The sequence below is a fragment of the Lissotriton helveticus genome, chromosome 1_1 (genome assembly GCF_964261635.1).
Source record: "Lissotriton helveticus chromosome 1_1, aLisHel1.1, whole genome shotgun sequence".
NCBI classification, from domain to species: Eukaryota; Metazoa; Chordata; class Amphibia; order Caudata; family Salamandridae; genus Lissotriton; species Lissotriton helveticus.
The window spans coordinates 1695940345-1695959659 of NC_136057.1; the positions used below are offsets into that span (position 1 = coordinate 1695940345).

A 19315-nucleotide genomic window follows, 5' to 3' on the forward strand; every position below is an offset into this window, starting at 1 on the left:
CAGCACAGGCACACCTGCTTGTAGTAGCAAATCAGTAGGTGTGAGCACAGGCATAACCGAAAATGTTAAGATGTCGAACGTTCATGTATGTGTCCTCAGAATGGAGTGTGAGAAGAAACCTACTGATGTGTTTAGGGCAAATCATGAGCGTTATGCAAGTATCAAAATGGATGAGTCGGGCATACGATTGTGTATTCTAAATGAAGAGAAAGCTCATGCAGTAGTAATGTGACCTTAACAAATCATACCAAAATGGTCGAAATACCTAGAAGACTAAATTAATCAAAAGAACCGATCTAAAGATGTATTTATGAGATTCTGTTCCTTCCCCATTTTTTCTAAAAACACTAGAGGGCAGATATACAAGAAACTGACGTATCTGTACAGATGCGTCAGTTTGCCTGTGCCTCTAAACGAAACCCTTGCGCCACCATGGTTGCACCGTATTTACAATATGGTGCAACCATCGCGCAAGGATTGACAGATGTGTCAGAAATTATGACACATCTGTTGACCCAAAAGTGACGCATTGCTGGAGTTGCTTATGAAAGGGACGCAACTCCAGCAATGCGCCAAAACAGATAGGTGAGTCCCATTTAAAAGCCTTGCGCCTGGTTTGAGCAGGCATAAGGTTTTGACGCAGTGAAGGCAGAGAGTGACACAGTGAAATGATGTAAATTTCACTGCGTCAGTTCTACATGGCTTTTTATGTGGGAATGCCCACCCTGCATACATTATACCTGATGCTGGTATAATGTGACGCAGGGCTTTACAACGTGACACATCTCCCTAGATGCGTCACTTTGTAAATGAGCGCAATGTGGCGCATTGTTTACTCTGCCGCTACATCACAGAAAGTGACGCAAGAGCGGTGTAAAAGTGTTGCAAGGGGCTTGTAAATCTGCCCCTTGATGTGTGAGGTGGAATGCACTGTGCTGCGTTCTGCTATGCTTTTATATCTTTTTTCCTTGCACATGCAGCATTGCCCAAGACATTTTCAATCGCCTACTGGAGAGGGGATTCTTGCTAAAGGACACAGTGGAACAGCTTCGCTGCGAGAAGTGCCAGAAGTTCCTTGCAGACCGTTTTGTGGAGGGAATGTGCCCCTTCTGCAACTATGAGGAGGCCCGGGGGGATCAATGCGACAAGTGCGGGAAGTTGATCAATGCTGTGGAGCTCAAGGTAACATCCTAGAAGCAAGCTTATAGTCAAGAATGCCAATGCTCAGATGCTTTGTTTCTATTCATTCACGATCTGACAACAAAAGCACTCCACATTGATCTCTGTGTTCAGTGTTTTTTTATCATTATACGAATTAATCCTGACATTTATGAAAAGAATCTGTACGCGTTTTTAAAGTTGTGCACGTTCTAAAGAAGCCATTTTATGACGTTTTAAGAATTCTTTTATAGGATTTTTGTGAAAGAAATAATGTACACTTTAAAAAGTGTTCCACAGATTACTTGTTTTTCAAAAGTCTGCACATTGTTGAAACGTTTGACACAAGATTCCTGTGGTTTACTTATTGTTGTTTGAGTAAGCATGATGTCATTGGAGATGCATCTCTGCTATGATGGATATTACATAAAGTAAAGCTTTATTAGTACGTTGTTATTTGTGCTATAGTTCAGGTTGTTTTCCTAAAGTTGGAAGACAGGGTAGGTTGTAAACAGCAACTTGGAGTCTGAATGTCATAGATTTAAATAGTCAAACACTTAACAGAAGTGTATATCATACAGTGGATAAATTATAAAATAGATTTTTGACATTGTTTAAAGATAGCAATAATATTCTAACCGGTTGGATACTATTAAGAGTTCACGCATTACCAATAAAAATGTTGTTGGGGTGTCTGTAACAGTTTGTTGTGTGATGCATTACTTACTACAGAAGCCTCAGTGCAAGATGTGCAAAGGGTCTCCAGTCATCAGATCGACCAAGCACCTGTTCCTGGACCTGCCAAAGGTACCACATATTAGTAATTATTTTGTGACTTTGTCTTGTGAAAAATAGTATGTCACCCTAAGGATTTTTGGAAGTGTTACCAATCCTTGAGGATTGAAGAAGTATAACTTTTTTTTATTTTTGTTTGTTTTATCTGTTTATTAAAGTTTTGTACATAAAGTAAGAAAAAAGACAATATACCATCATAGAACTTATCAGTCAGCTCCTGTAGATAAGAAGTCATGACCAACTTACAAATCAGCAGCTCAGCGGCATGGTTACAGCAGTAGCATTAGGTGTAATATGTAATAGGTGGCATACCCCAGCAAACACAGAGCCTTCTCCCTCCATCAGAAATACTGTTTAATCTCGTCGTGCTACGATATAACTCAACTATGCAATCACATTTCAAGTACATATGTGCGGCTCGTATGGCTTCACTCCGCCATGTCACATCAGTCTATTTAAGATAATCAAACAATCTTATAAAAACATCGAACATAGGAACACTCTCGGAAAGGGAGAATAGGAAGGGAAACAGAAACCACATAAAGGTAAGCAAAGAGTCACAAATCCCAAACATTATGAGACAGAACCCTGTCGACTATCATGGGGTGCACGGCCTGACTTATGAAAAGAATAACAGTACAGTGTGGGGTATAAAGGACGCTGTTTGCAAATCACATCACAGCTCAAATCATAGGTCTTACAGGTGCATTACACACTATTAGTCCGGAGTAGGAACATCCATGGGGTCGTCCGGATTCGACAGTCCCTGCAGTGTACACAGCATTGCATTCCATGCAATGGAAATGGGGAATCTACGCAGTCCCAATGTATCTTCACGTAGTAAGGAAACCGCCTCTGCCTTCACCCAATTCAGCATGAATAGAAACCAAGCCGTCATCGGTGGGGGCTCTTCAGCCTTCCACCTGCGCGTAATTAAGCGTTTAGCCACAATGAAGCCCAGATCCAGAAACCTAGTCTATGCTTTATGCTTTATGCTTTGTGCTTTGTGCTTCTTGAAAACTCTCTGGTAATGCAAACGTCCCAAGTCCGCGGCACCTCCCTGACGGTGCTAGTAGCCAGTGCCCCAGGTACTTCCTCCCAGTATATACGCAGACCAGGGCAGGACCGGAGCATATGCAATATGTCGGCATCTGCCAACCTGCAGCACGGATCCTGCCTATGAAAATATCTATTGATTTTGTCGGGGAGAGATCGGCCCTATGGACAATGTAGAGTTGAATCAATCTGAAACTAGCGTTCCTGGGGACCTGTTTGGGACGCACCAATCCCCTGACCACTCCTTCTCCAAATAGTGCCTTCCCCGATCTGTCTCCCATCGATATCGCAACGGCCTTAAGTCCACCAGAGTATGTTCCCTGATCGATTCTGCAAACCACTTCACCAGGTGGCGTCTCGTGCCCATGACCTGCACATATTGCATTAGGAGGTGTGTTCCTGTGCAATGTCCCCACACCAGCGCCTCATCGCAGCCATCCCGGAGGTATGATTCAGAAATTTGCCCAGGGGAACCCCGTCTTCATCCACGAAAGTGAGGAACGGCCGTAATGCGCCCTCTCCATACAAATCCCCTAGAGTAGTAATACCAACCTCCATCCAGTCTGTAAGATCTGAGCCCTGAACCCGTCCCTGCACTGTTGACATACCCAACAGGGACACCACGGGTACCTACGGTGTGACGTGTTTAGTAAGACGCAGCGCCCTGCAAAAACATTTCTGCGCAATCTGAACTAGTAAAGTAAGAGGTTTGTGCGATTTGTTCCAAGGGTGAAATATGGAGAGGGTCCTGCCCTGAGAGTACGGGGGTCCCGCTCCGCCGAGTCAGATAGATGCAAGCCCTCCACCCATTTTGCCACCCACAGAATTTGAGACGCCAAGAAATAATGTTCTAAGTGGGGTGGAGCTAGCCCACCCCTCGATCGTGGCAGATACAACTTCGCCAACACCACTCTGCACCTTGAATTAGTCCAAATTAAGTCCCTCACAGTCCTCTTCAGGGAGTGAAAAAAGGACACAAGTAGGTAAAGTGGTAGATTAGAGAAGTAATAAAGGTGACGCGGCAACATGACCATTTTAATTAACTCCACTCTACCTATAACCGAAAGGTTAAGCTTCTTCCAAAACTCAATCTGAGACTTGAGTGCAGTAACTGCCCTAGTAATGTTACCATCCAGAAGATCCTGATCGTTATGGTAGATGCAGATGCCTAAATATCTGAACGCCACCGGTTGCCATTGCACTACCGTCCCGTCCACCTTCCAATTCGGATCTTCCATACCAGGAGGAAAGGGGTATAAGCAAGACTTATCCCAGTTAACACCCAGCCCCAACAGAGACGCAAAGGACCGCAATGTGTCAGGGAGGATTGAAGAAGTATCATGACGAAGTTTGTTTCATGTGTTACAAGTCATGTTACTAATGGACAGCTCTGACTCGCCTTACACATGCAGCATGTGAACCGAGAGTCTCCATAACAATATTTCCAATTCCTATCTTGCTAATAGACATGACCACCTTCTTTTAAAGGGAAAAAGAAGACACCTTTATTTAAATTAGGTGTCATGAAACTCCACAGCTGTGTTTTTTAGCACCCGTTTCTTTCAGTGACACTTGGTCAGACTGACTTTGGTGCAGAGGCGCGCTGACCCTGCAGTAGGAGACCTGAAAATTAGCTTAGGAATACACTTTCTCTCCACACACATGCACCTACCAAAATCCACAGCCTTGCCAAATGTCCCGGGTCCATGGATGACTAGTTGTTTCAGACCTGATTCTCTTTGGATTTTGAGACTTCTAGTCTTATTTATTTCATTATTAAACCGCGACTACAGATTGCAGAACTCAAAGAAGAAATAAAACATGAACTGGAGCAGCACTTCACACATGACCTGAGAAACATGGCAGCCATGAAACTACATTGCAGAGACACAAGGTAACCCGTTGATAGAGATCGCAGGTCACCCGACCAATATTTTCACCACTTAGGTTTCGGGCCCATATATTTCATTTCACCATATACATTGATCAGATGACCATACAATCTACTACCAATAATTGTGAGTCCCTTCCTGCTATTTCTAGTGTACCCGACTTACCATCCACCGATACGGGTACCTATGACCACGATGGGTCAGGGAGCTAGCTGTAAAAGGAAAGGCAACAAAATACAAAACCCAACATAAAAATGATTTCAATGTTTTCATCAAATGACCACGGACAACTGGGAAGTTTTAAGATTCTTTATCTAAAATTCAGTTTTGGAAAATCATAATGTTTACAGTAAAAACCCAGTCAATAATCGGAATTTTTACTATGGAAACAGTTTTCATGAATATGAATGGGAAATTAGGAATCCTAACAATTATAGTAAGGGTGTAATGTGAAACACGATATAACTCTAGTAAAGTACTTCAGTTAAATGTAAGAGAAAATTATAGACCACATCAGGAAATTGCAAACTGTAATGTAGAAAATGATTTCTAAAAGGTAGGGTAACATAGGAACACGCTATGAAAGTAAATGCAAATAACTTTGATATGCAATGGTTGCGGAAAAACATGGAAAATTATCATATGCAAAGGTATGTCTTTATTGAAGCAAAGACGGAAAAATAGAAAGGTGCAGTTTAGAGTTTTCGGCAAGATATTTACCTAGACTGGTGTGAAAACCAACCCTGGCCACGGGTCAGTTAAGGACAGGAAATACCCCAAGGAATAGCAGTCATCAATGTGACAGCAGGTGCAGTATGGACACCTCAGGACAGGAAACCCAGATTAGGATCAGGACAGGACCACCAGGATACGACCAGCACCCGCAGTTCGGAAGCAACGCCTGCGCTCCACCCTCTCTGCAGCTATCAGTCAGAACCCCGATTGGGTTAGCGAACTCCCCAGCAAAGTGCTCCGCCAGCACTTAAGGTTTAGTAAAACCTTAGTCTATGGTCAAATTCGGACAGAGTGCTCCGCAGCGCTCTGTATATTCAGTCACCTATTGAGTGCGTTGGGTCAGTGACAGGTCAGCTATTCGGACAAGTCGGACAATTTCTCTAGCTAAACCTAGGCTAGATATACTCTTTTGGGTCAGTGTACCACCCCCCAAATGTTGCAAAGTGTCAGAATCCCCAATTTCGATTGGTCCTAAGGTAGGATGGGTTAACACACCAATCAGAACAGACTTATTCAAGTCCTATTTTGCATTCTAAGGTACCGCCTAGCAAGATTGGGGTTCCCATGAGAGAATATGCAGAATACAATAGAAATAATGTCATTGTATCAAGTCAGGAACATGATTTCTCTATCCTCCTGGGTCAGAGGTGGCGTTCTCAGGAGCATCTTGTCTGTGACTGCCAGCTGGCTGAGTTCCACCGCTCAAGGCTACGGCTGCCTGGGCTGCGCGGTCATGCGCAGAAAGGACCCTCAAGATGGCTCTCGACCCAGTTGGACCCCCCGTTTACCATGGTACATGAAAAGTAAGCGAAAACAAATTAAAACATAGAAATAAATGAATAAACTACATAACATGAGTGTGTTCTTATGAATTGTCATTATAAAATATACTATGCAATTATTTATTAGTGCAACAGACAAATTCACAAAAGCGACGGTGCAAGCTTCACCTCGCTATTAGAAAGCGCGGCCATTTTATGGCTGTTACGCATGCGCACCCTTTCCCTCCAAATGTGACTGCGTCATGTCACGTGATTATGCCTAACGCATGCGCAGAATCAGAATTCAAGCAGCATCCATTTTTAAAGACACGGGTTATTCGTATTAGTGAAACACATAGGCAAGCATCCCTATGATGCACACGCACATTCAAAATACATAAATTTAGTAAAACGAACAATTGGATTTACGGGATTATAACAAATTTTCGAGGTTCTTGACTCGAGCAAGTCGCGATGCGAAATCTTGCTCTATCAATCCCCTCTTTGATGATATTTACTATCATCACAAAACAATGGAACCAGATGCCAACTTTCTTTCACACCTTGTACATTTCTATCTCTTCCAACAGGCGATACAGTTTCTCTTTCTCATTTTTGGTAGGGTGAGAATTTTTCACCTTTTTATAAATCTGATTATTCATTTCTTCCAATTCAAGCTCATCCGCACTCCGTTTCACTCCTCTCGCATTCACTTGGTACTTCTTTGTGTGTTTGCGACATTTGCAACAGACGAATATGAGAAATAGGATAAGACCTATCACTCCAATTGGCATCAGTACCTTAAACAATAAGCTTTTACCTAAGCTAGCAAACCAATGACCTACATTGGAGAGACCATCAACCAGTCTCTTCCAGGCACTGTCAACCTCGAGTGTTTTGAGTTCCTTTTCCAAATTAGTAATGTTTTTCACATATCTTTTAAGCTGTACACTTTTGTCCGGAATGTAAGTGCAACAATGTTGCGCCTTCAACATCCGGCAGACTCCGCCCTCTTTTGCTAATAAGGTGTCAAGAGCAAGTCTGTTCTGCAAAACCATTGATCTGATCGCAACCAGTTCGGTATTGACCAGCAGAAATCCATGAGCTGTGTCCGTAGACAACACATCCACTATTGTGGATAATTTGCAAATTCTGTGAGTGTTCAGAACCACTCCCACTCCAGGTATCGGTGCACTAAAAATACTACCCATTATTTCACCTACGCTTTCTCTTTTACTACGCACTAAGCCATTAGTGTTTTCATTGCTTCCAGCAATTTCATTCACGTGGTATATTTTCGGGAAAACAATGCCAAAATAGCAGCTTCCATACCAGTGATCCGGCAATTTGAAATAAGCCTTGTTTCCACATACATAATAAATTCCGGGAAACACAGGTTCTGACCCATTTTTGAAACCCCAACCTCCAATTACTTTGTAATTGTGTTCACATTGACTGGAACCAATGAAAATGTTATTATAATAACTAGTCTTCTCGCGATGAAGACAGAGTTTCCCTTTCTTTTCGAAATCCAGCAACAAAGCAGGCCCTGCCCCGCCATTTGAGGTGCTTTCCATGTCCTCAGCCCATTTTGGGGTTTTCTGTCTTTTGTCATTTGCCTTTCTTTGGAAACTCTCTCTTCTCTTCTCTGCCATGTTCAAAAATATTTTTTCTTGTTCATGTAATGAACAGGTCAAGTTGTCTCTGTGTGCTTCATTTAAATCTATGGTACCTATAGTCAGAAAGTATTCTCCCATGTACCGTGTAACGTCACTTTTAGTATGTACAGGATTCAAGTTTCCACGTATAGGAAGTTCGGAAAATATTACGTCATTATTAGAGTAATAGTACTGTAACGGTCCTCTTTTGTAAAATAAGCTTGCTAAAATGCTACAGGAAATTCTATAGGTCAGAGGTAGGTGATGATAAGTCACGCCTTCAGCTACAGAAGTAGGTAGCTTCATGCAGACATAGCAATCTTCTATTTCCATAGTTTCTACATAATGCACTAACAAGTTTGCGAAAACATTTAAGTGTGTCTGGTTTCTAACTCCGTGGTAATGTAGTCCTTCCTCATCTGATGCTTCTAAGTCTCGTTTTGTCTGTCTGAGTGCTTTTTCACGTCTTTCTACACTTCGTGTTGTCAGTTCTTCAGGGTCGGTAGTCTGAGTAGGGTCAATATTAGTATTTTTGCTTACCATAAAAGGAATGAAAACTGTTAGTCCTATCCAAACTAATATTACTATAACTATACTACATATACATACCTTGCAGCATGTTTTGCAACAACTGCGGCTAGGTCTACCACTCACGCTTGAATCAGACATTTTGGCTCAGAAGAAGTTTTTCAACCCCTCTTTGTGGTTTTGCCCAGATACCTTTATGCTGAGCAATTTCACGGTGGTTCGTCCTCTTCCTCTGCAGAATAATCAGTAATCGGTTCCCCGTCGCTTTCGTCAGTAATATCAAGATCCTCTAAATTTTCCAGAATCAGATATGTCCATTCAGGATCCTTGTATTTCTCATTCAGTCTTTTTATTCGATCACTCCTTCTTTTGGAGCTTTCTCCAGCTTGCTCTGCTATTCGTATGCTTTTTCTTCTGTCAGCAAGTTTCTCTTCTACTGTTTTTATTCTCAATCTTAGTCTCTTAATGTATCTTGGTTCGATATTTTTCTTTTTCTTGAGTCTTTTGGTTGGCACTGTCAGTTGACTTTCTTCTAATGCTCTTTTGTTTTCATTCGTTTGTGGCACTTCCTCTGTCTCTTCCCTTCCTGTCTTACTAGTCCCAGGTCTTGTATCTATTTCTTCTGCCTGGTTACTAAACTGGCCTGGTTCAGGTGAATTTTGATTTTTGCTTTCAAATGTCTCTGTTTCTGTGTCCTGAACACGTTTTTCTAGCTCTGCCTGATCCTGTTTGAGCACTTCGATCCCTTGATTTTCTTCTGCTCGAACTATTACACTATTTCTAGTCTGTCCCTTTTCAATTTCAGGAGTCAGTGGAGGAGTATCGATCACTTGTTCTGTCCCTGTCTGACCTCCTTCTTCGTCCTCGGATTTGATGTGAATCTCAATAATCTGAGGGTCTTCGCCTGTGCCTATCTCGACCTCTCTATTCCACTCTCTATCTTCGTAGATTCGCTCTCTAGTTCTGATTGGGTCTTCAATGAAATCGATTATAGGTATCCAATCATCTTGGCTGGTGCTCGGTTGCTCGTCATCCGCTACTTCCGGACCAACGTCTGCAGGACCCTCAGCTGTACTGGTGCTCGGCTGTTCGTCATCAGCTACTTCAGGACCGACATCCGCAGACCCCTCAGCTGGACAACCTTCAGCTCCAGGCTCCTTGTCTGGAATTACCTTTTGAGTATGGCTGGCATGGATCCACCTGGGAATGCGTGCACACTTCACTGCTGTCGTGGTCACCAGTATTACTTGGCGTTTTTCTCCACACCTCGGTGCAAGGCAACTCGAACGAGTGTGCTTCTTTATTCTAACCCAGTCACCTGGAACCAATTTGTGAACTGGAGTTGTCGGGTTGGCGACGGCGTCTTCCCCAATCTGGCGAGAGATAGAACGCACTTGGTCACCCAGTTTCCTGCAGTACTCAAGTACCAAATCATCAGAAATGCTTAACAGTTTGTTTCCTGGTACCCATGCTTGTCCCATCAAAATTTCATGGGGGCTCAGGCCTGTTCTCCGATCTGGAATACTTCGGAGTCCCATCAGAACAAGAGGCAAGGCAGTAATCCAATTCATTCCAGTTGAGTCACACATTTTGGCCAACCTCGATTTAATAGTGCCATTTATCTGCTCTACCACTCCAGAAGCCTCTGGACGATGTGCACAGTGCAACTTTTGTGTAATTCCAAATGCTTTACAGAGTTGGTCCATCACCTCATTCTGGAAATGTCCGCCTCTATCTGATTCAATAGTGACTGGCACCCCGAACCTAGGTATCAATTCTCGTAGTAATAATTTGGCTACTATTAAGGCATCACTCTGTGGGACAGGGTAAGCTTCCACCCATTTTGAAAATAGGCAGACAATGACAAGGACATATCTTTTTCCCTCGCAGCGAGGCATGGTGATGAAGTCAATTTGTATTCTCACAAAGGGACCTCCTGACTTCCCAATTTTTCCCAGTTCAACTACTGTTCTCTTGCCAGCGTTGAACTGTTGACACGTCATGCACCTCTGGCAAAGGGATTCTGCTACTTTCCTGAACTTCGGGTTATACCAGGTCTGCTGAAATACCAGTACCATGGCATCCCTACCAATGTGTGATCCTTCATGTATCAGTCTGGCCATAGGGGCAAGCAGGTTCCTAGGTAACACAGGCATACCATCTGGGCCCACAATGACACCATCTTCACGTCTTGGTCGACAACCAAGTCCCTTCCACTTCTCTTTCTCTTCCCAGGGCACAGCATGCTGCCATTCTCTCACTTCATCCCAGGTAGGCACTTCTTCAAACACCATAAGTTGGCAGCTGTTTTCAGTCCCACCCAGTCTGATATTCATTGACATGCGATCCATAGCACATTGTTTTGCTACCCGATCAGCAAAATCATTTCCCAATGACACAGAGTCAAGGCCCTTTTTATGAGCAACACATTTGACCACTGCCAATTCTTTTGGTAATTGGATTGCCTCTAGAAGGTCTTGGATAACTTTTCCATTTCGAATGGGAGTACCTGATGAAGTCAGGAATTCTCTCTGTAGCCATAATTGGCCAAAGTCATGCACAACCCCATAACAGTACTGGCTTTCAGTATACACTGTTATCCTTTTGTCTTTTCCCAATTTGCAAGCTCTTATCAAGGCAATTAGTTCGGCTACTTGTGCAGACTTTACTCCAAATAAACAGGATGCTTCTTTAACTTTGTCTAACGCAACCACAGCGTAGGCAGCACTTAGGCCTACAAGTTCGTGTCTCATGCATGAACCATCCACAAACCATTCTTCATCATGTACAGGCAAGGGTGTTTCTTTAATGTCTGGGCGGGGTTTAGTACTGAATTCTGTCAGGTCAATGCAGTCATGCTCGTTCTCTCCCTGGTCTTCTAAAACCATTGAGTCAGGGAGTAGAGTGGCGGGGTTCAGTATATTACACCGAGTGATGGCCACATTTGCAGCACCCACGAGAATCCTCTCGTATTTAGTCAGCCGACTAGGGGTGAGATACTGAGTCTTGGTTCTGGTTAGTAAAATCACAACTGCGTGTGGAACATACACAGTTACAGGATGTCCCATGACAATAGATTCACTCTGTTCTAAACTTGTGCATGTTGCAGCCACTGCTTTCAAACATCCAGGTAATCCAGCAGCCACTGGATCCAACGTGGCAGAGAAATATGCCACGGGCCGTCTAGTCAAGCCATGTTCCTGAGTTAGGACCGACAATGCACAATTGTCTCGTGTGTCACAGAATAAAGCAAACTCCTTGGAATAATCTGGCATTCCCAAAGCAGGGGCTGTACACAGACAATCCCGTAATTTAGTAAATGCTATTAAGCTTTCATCATCCCATTCCACATGGTCCGGTGCTCCTTTCTTTGTCATTTTTATTAAAGGCTTGGCATGGACTGCGAATCCCACAATCCATTGCCTGCAGTAACCTACAACTCCAAGGAACATTCTGACTTCTTTCTGAGTACGGGGTAACTGCATCTTTTGAATTATTCTGACTCTCTCTGAGGTGACTTTTCTTATTCCTTTTTCTATCTGGTGCCCCAGATATTTCACTGATTTTGAACAGAACTGCAATTTTTCAGGGGCCACTTTATGTCCCTTTTCACTTAGGTGATTCAATAGGGGAATGGTGTCAATCACGCAATCCCTATGACTTTTGGATGCCACCAATAGGTCATCAATGTATTGCACCAAAACAGATTTTCTAGGTAAGACTAAAGTTTCCAGGCATTGTTTCAAGATCTGATTAAAGATAGAGGGGCTCTCTGTGTACCCCTGGGGGACCCTGTTCCAAACGTACACGTGACTGTTGAAAGCAAATGAGAAAAGAAATTTGCTATCTGGGTGCAATGGGATCGAAAAGAATGCATGACATAGGTCAATCACAGTGAACCATTCAGCATCCCAGGGAATCTGATACAGAATCACAGCTGGGTTTGGGACAATAGGACAGCAAGGAACCACAATTTTGTTTACCTTTCTCAGGTCCTGCACTACTCTGTACTTGCCACTAGGTTTCTTGATTCCAATTATTGGGGAATTACACGGGCTACTCATCACTTCTTGTATGATGTTTGCTTCTAGCAATTTCTGTATTTCAATGGCAACTCCTGCTCTCACTTCGGCACTCATTCTGTAAGGCTTAGTATTGGGGTAGGCTGCGTTTTCTTTTATGGCTATTTGTATTGGGTCTACATTGGCCATTAATCCTACATCCTTTCCTGTAAAGTCCCATACTTCTGGCTTTACTGTCTGTTGGAGTTCTTCAGGTAAGTCTTGTATAGTCATTCGCTTAATTTCTGAGTCCGGTCTGACTAACATTAGCTTGTAAATACCATCTTCGTCTGGGGTTTGAATCTCAACGCCCTTTGGTGTGCAAAAGATAGTGCAGTTCATTTTGCACAGCAAATCACGTCCCAGTAAGTTCACTGGACTGGTATCACAGACGACAAATCTGTGCATTTCTTTGAAGTTTCCTATTGATATCTCCATGGGCTCGGTAACGGGGGTACTAATCAATTGATTAGATACACCCACTACTTGGATTGCTTCTCCCGAGAGGGGTAGGTTTGGAACATCTGCTGTTCTCACAGTAGAACGGGTAGCACCAGTGTCCAATAGAAAGGTGACATCATTTCCATCAACCTTTCCTTCAATGTATGGCCCGGACTGGTCTACCGGCAAGGAGGCGCCAAGTACACACTCCTTGTCCTCCCCTCTCAGGCCCCGTCAGTACTCGTCGTCACAGAAAAAAGTGTCATTCAATAAATATTGCTGCATTTCTGTTCTCAGTGCCCCCCCAGATCTCTATATCATCTCCCTGCGGTGATTTTCCCTTAAAAGTTGGCTTTGGCGCTCGGGGTATTTGAATCGTTTTTACCTGCTGCTGGGTCTTTCTTGGCTTTCCATTCTGCGTCTGTGGAGTTAAATCAGGGGTTGGGGTATTATCGGACTGTAAATGCAGACACTCGTCTCTCCAATGTCCAATTTCCCCGCACTGGTGGCAGGGAAATTTCTTTTTGGCTTCCTCTCTGCTCATTTTTGCTCTGGGCTTTCCTCCACCCCCACCCCCAGGGCCTTGGTTCTGAGTAGTTTTGTTTAACTTATTCAATTGTTTTTCCTGCTGTTCTGCAAGCTTTACTTGAGCCCACATCACTTTCTCCTTCAGGGCCTTTTTCTTCTCTGCCATTTCGTCCTCACAGTACTTTGCGTACCGTAGGACCTCGTCCATTTTCTTGGACTGCCAACAGATTTTGTTATCTTTTATCCACTGACAAATTTCTGGTCTTAAACCGTTTACAAACCTGTAAATGAAATGCGTCATGTCCTTCATTTCGATGTTATCTATACCACTGTACGTTTTGAACACCTGCAACAGCCTTTCATAAAAGCAATGCACAGTCTCGTCCCTTTCCTGCGTGGTTCTATCTATCTTGGTCCAATCAGTTTCCTTTGCGGGCACTTTTAGCTTCAGATGCTGAATTAACTGATCATATTTTTTCATCACTTCCTTAGAGGGTTCTCCTGTTGCTGAGTCCCTCGGGTATTCCTCACTAGGCCAACCTATGGCGATTTTACACTCAGTCCACAGATCTACAGGGACCACTATGTCGAAGAACCCATCCAGGTCCTTCCACAAGCACTTTTGCACCTTTACAAATCTTTCTACCTGCCGGTACCAATCGACGGGCTTCTCTCGTAATTTCGGGAAGTCATTGGTAAAGGACACAATATCCTGTCTGGACCATGGAACATGTACATATTTTCCTCCTGGCACTTCGCGCATAGGGCATAACTGTTCTGGTTTGTCAACTTCCTTTAGAACGAATTCGGGAGTTACCTGCTTAGACCTGGCCTCATCTTTTTTCCTAGCCCATCTGGCTTTCCATCTTTCTACGTCTCCCCATTTCTGTAACACTGTCAATAGTTCCTTGACCCGTGCCTTTTTCCCTGATATATTCAGGTTTTCCAAATCTTTGTCTGAAAATTCTGCTCTGTATGGTTTCTGCAAGGGTTTCGATTTTGAAATATCTATTCCCATGCTAGCAGCAGTATCTGTCAATTTTTCATGAAGTACTCAGGCATTTCGGGTAAGACTTTTGCAAATAAACAACAGTTCTTCTTCAGAGTAGGTATTTAATCTGTCTAATCCCACATTTCCTGCCATTAGTTCTTCTATTTCTACTCTCAGTTTGTAGAGATCTAAGGGTTTCGTCTGCGGAGTTTGTTTCTCTAATTCTTGACTCCATCTTTCAATTTCTTCAGGAGTCACTAACGTGGCACTCTTAGTACCCGAAGTCGATTCCATCTGAATCTCCCTCGTGTTAAAAGGGTTATGTCTTTTCTGCATCCTTTTCCCTGTATTTCTATTGGGCAGATCCAATAGCGAGGCCTCAGACTCGCACTCGCTTGTCTGGTCATCTACTATTAAGGGTTCTGGTCTTGGCTGGGCTATGACTGGGGTAATGACTGGAGGGTTTGGACTCTCATGCCGATCCCCATACAATGGAACCACGGGTCCGATTGTTACTGTAAATGTAAATGTACAGGAATTTATATAGCGCAAATCACCAAGCGGTTTCTAAGCGCTTGCTTAGGGAACCCGTCCTGGTATTCCCCTGTGAGATAACCCCGGCAGGGTATCCGCAAGGTGAAAGCCAGGCATCCCGCCGCGAGGGGCCGTTGCGGAGATTAAGCAAGCTATTGCCCAGAGTTGCAGAGTGTGAACCCGTGAATCGAGTAGGTATCGGAGCGAGAATTGTCGAGTCCATGGACATTTTAGGACTCAAGACCCCGCCGAGCCGGGAATTGAACCCTGGTCCCGGGCTGACCTCTGCTTCCAGGTCTGCCTCCTCTAACCAGTGAGCCACACTTCTCCATGGGATTGTCAATGCCTCAGGACTGGTATTTAACTGGGAAATTTTCTGAATTATCTCAGCTCTCTGCTTTGCTAGAATTTCTGGCTCCTTTTCTTCCAATAATCTCTCTAAGGATTTGTCATGTAACACCTGCGGGGTCAGAGTGGGAGCATAACTCGGGGCAGTGGGATGAGTCTCACTAGGTCCTTCACCATAATTAGGTCTTGGGAACAAACTTCCTGTACCTAGGGACCTTGGTTCTCTTTCATATAAAGGCTGAAAAAACGGCATTCCTGAACCTGATGGTCTCGCCTCACACTCGTAGGGAGGTCTCGGGGAAAAATCGCTTTCACGGGAGTATCTGGCATCCCCACCAGCTGATATTCTTGGATAGATATCTCTTGTATCTACAGGACCTAAGCTCTCGGTATAAGGAGGTATGGGGCAACCCCCTCCTGCACTGGCTGATCGGGCCTCATCCTGAAGATGAAGTCTTCGGGAATTATCCCCCTCACTGGAAGGTCTATTTCTTTCATTATAAGGAGGCGGACTTCTCATAAACAGGTCATCTAATAATTCATCATCCGACTCTCCAATAGGTACCCAATGTTTGCACTTTTCTGTTTTCTTCTCCCCCCCAGGAGGACCACATGCTGGCATCATGGGAAACAGTCCTTCTACAATCATATTCTGTCTCCATTGTTTCATCTTTTTGGCTCGGGCTTCCTGCTTCAATTTTGGATAAAATTTAGTTAACCCTTTATCCATTCGGGGCTTATCCCTTTCAAAAGCCTCAATTTCCCATTCCTCTAGTGCTTCGTACTGCGTTAATCTAGGTCTGGGATGTAAATCATTCATCCGGGTTCTTAGATTGAATAGAATCCTACTGTTAAAGGTACCCTCTAACGGGAAAGCCAATACTCCGTCATCTTTCGTGTATTCCGCCCAGTTCTCCAACCATACACATGTGTTGTACCCTTTATCGAACATCATGAAAGATGCAGGAGTGTTGGGTGGCGGTATGACAACACCTTCTCTAGTTTTAATCGGCTTGTCCTTTTTGAAGTAATTCTTCACCTTATTTACAAGAGACAATTTTCTCTTATTTCCGTACATAATGTCGTTTTTAACGCCTTTCCACTGATCTTTCTCAAATCCCATATGCCGTGGATCAGGTCTGGTATGCGGTCTATACGAATGCCACATACGATTTTTATGAGTGACTTTGTTTACAAAACCACTTCCAATCCAAGTGCGTCTATTATTTTTGTACGGCCAATGAAATGCACAATTTTAAATAATTTCGACCAATGGATGCAGGGCCTTTCGCGAGACCGTTCTCACGCTTTGCCACTCACCCCTCCTTTACAATTCCAGCTCCGCTACTAACCCGCTGTGACTACCAATCCTAGCGCGGCACAGAGTGACGTCAGAGCAGCTTCGCGCCTGACTCCCTCCTTCACAAGGTAACGGAAACTTTCTTTCTTTCTAAAGTGCTAGTGTTCGGTTATTTAACAACGAATACACATTCGCCACTGTGCTCAAGTGTCTAGACAGGAAAGAGTTTTGTTTCACTGCAAGTAAACTACTTCCATTTACTTTTCACACTCTACGGGTAGATCTCTTCCGCCTACCCTTCACACTAGCATTGGGGCACCTGCTACTTCCCTAGACTCATCCACCTTTCCGGGATATATCCAAGTCTAAAGTTTCACCAGCGAGCCCTTTTGCTTTCACTCAAGCTCCGATGAACCTGCTACTCTTCCGGTGTGACCCTCACTAGGTTATGCCACAATAGGAATTTTGCAAATGAACCTCGTTACTAACATTTATTCAATCATACATTCAGAGAAAAAAAAAAAACCCTAGTTAGTGCTTCCAGTTCTGCCTAACCTGCACCAACTTTCCTTGAAAGCCAGTGACCTCAAAGCAAGTGGATTCTATTCACCACTCGCTATTCAATTCCCCGGGGATTTCTGACAACACTTAAGACGTTTTACTAATGAATAGATAAATACATATAACAGTATAAGAATAAGAACAACAATTTTAAAACATTTCATAATTTTTAAAGCAAACACTTCAAGTGAGTGATCAAATCACTCGAATTGTCTACTCTCATTAGCAGCATCCAACTTAGTTAATCTTAACTAGTCCTACCTAACCTTTAGCTATTCCCTAACCATCCTCGATGCTACCAGAAAATTACTGATAGAGATCGCAGGTCACCCGACCAATATTTTCACCACTTAGGTTTCGGGCCCATATATTTCATTTCACCATATACATTGATCAGATGACCATACAATCTACTACCAATAATTGTGAGTCCCTTCCTGCTATTTCTAGTGTACCCGACTTACCATCCACCGATACGGGTACCTATGACCACGATGGGTCAGGGAGCTAGCTGTAAAAGGAAAGGCAGCAAAATACAAAACCCAACATAAAAATGATTTCAATGTTTTCATCAAATGACCACGGACAACTGGGAAGTTTTAAGATTCTTTATCTAAAATTCAGTTTTGGAAAATCATAATGTTTACAGTAAAAACCCAGTCAATAATCTGAATTTTTACTATGGAAACAGTTTTCATGAATATGAATGGGAAATTAGGAATCCTAACAATTATAGTAAGGGTGTAATGTGAAACACGATATAACTCTAGTAAAGTACTTCAGTTAAATGTAAGAGAAAATTATAGACCACATCAGGAAATTGCAAACTGTAATGTAGAAAATGATTTCTAAAAGGTAGGGTAACATAGGAACACGCTATGAAAGTAAATGCAAATAACTTTATGATATGCAATGGTTGCGGAAAAACATGGAAAATTATCATATGCAAAGGTATGTCTTTATTGAAGCAAAGACGGAAAAATAGAAAGGTGCAGTTTAGAGTTTTCGGCAAGATATTTACCTAGACTGGTGTGAAAACCAACCCTGGCCACGGGTCAGTTAAGGAAAGGAAATACCCCAAGGAATAGCAGTCATCAATGGGACAGCAGGTGCAGTATGGACACCTCATGACAGGACAGGAAACCCAGATTAGGATCAGGACAGGACCACCAGGATACGACCAGCACCCGCAGTTTGGAAGCAACGCCTGCGCTCCACCCTCTCTGCAGCTATCAGTCAGAACCCCGATTGGGTTAGCGAACTCCCCAGCAAAGTGCTCCGCCAGCACTTAAGGTTTAGTAAAACATTAGTCTATGGTCAAATTCGGACAGAGTTCTCCGCAGCGCTCTGTATATTCAGTCACCTATTGAGTGCGTTGGGTCAGTGACAGGTCAGCTATTCGGACAAGTCGGACAATTTCTCTAGCTAAACCTAGGCTAGATATACTCTTTTGGGTCAGTGTACCACCCCCCAAATGTTGCAAAGTGTCAGAATCCCCAATTTCGATTGGTCCTAAGGTAGGATGGTTTAACACACCAATCAGAACAGACTTATTCAAGTCCTATTTTGCATTCTAAGGTACCGCCTAGCAAGATTGGGGTTCCCATGAGAGAATATGCAGAATACAATAGAAATAATGTCATTGTATCAAGTCAGGAACATGATTTCTCTATCCTCCTGGGTCAGAGGTGGCGTTCTCAGGAGCATCTTGTCTGTGACTGCCAGCTGGCTGAGTTCCACCGCTCAAGGCTACGGCTGCCTGGGCTGCGCGGTCATGCGCAGAAAGGACCCTCAAGATGGCTCTCGACCCAGTTGGACCCCCCGTTTACCATGGTACATGAAAAGTAAGCGAAAACAAATTAAAACATAGAAATAAATGAATAAACTACATAACATGAGTGTGTACTTATGAATTGTCATTATAAAATAAACTATGCAATTATTTATTAGTGCAACAGACAAATTCAC

The 19315-nt window shown here is 43.3% G+C and overlaps 1 protein-coding gene across 2 annotated transcripts in view; it reads left to right on the top strand.

Moving 5' to 3' along the window:
* Window positions 1–19315, top strand: part of LOC144831395 (methionine--tRNA ligase, cytoplasmic-like) — a 179760-nt gene that overhangs the window by 87985 nt on the left and 72460 nt on the right. For both annotated transcript variants that reach the window (XM_078688991.1, XM_078688990.1), the window contains exons 10-11: window positions 981–1182; window positions 1891–1965. In XM_078688991.1, the coding sequence (XP_078545117.1) occupies window positions 981–1182; window positions 1891–1965 (277 nt within the window). The remainder of the gene's footprint in view (window positions 1–980; window positions 1183–1890; window positions 1966–19315) is intronic.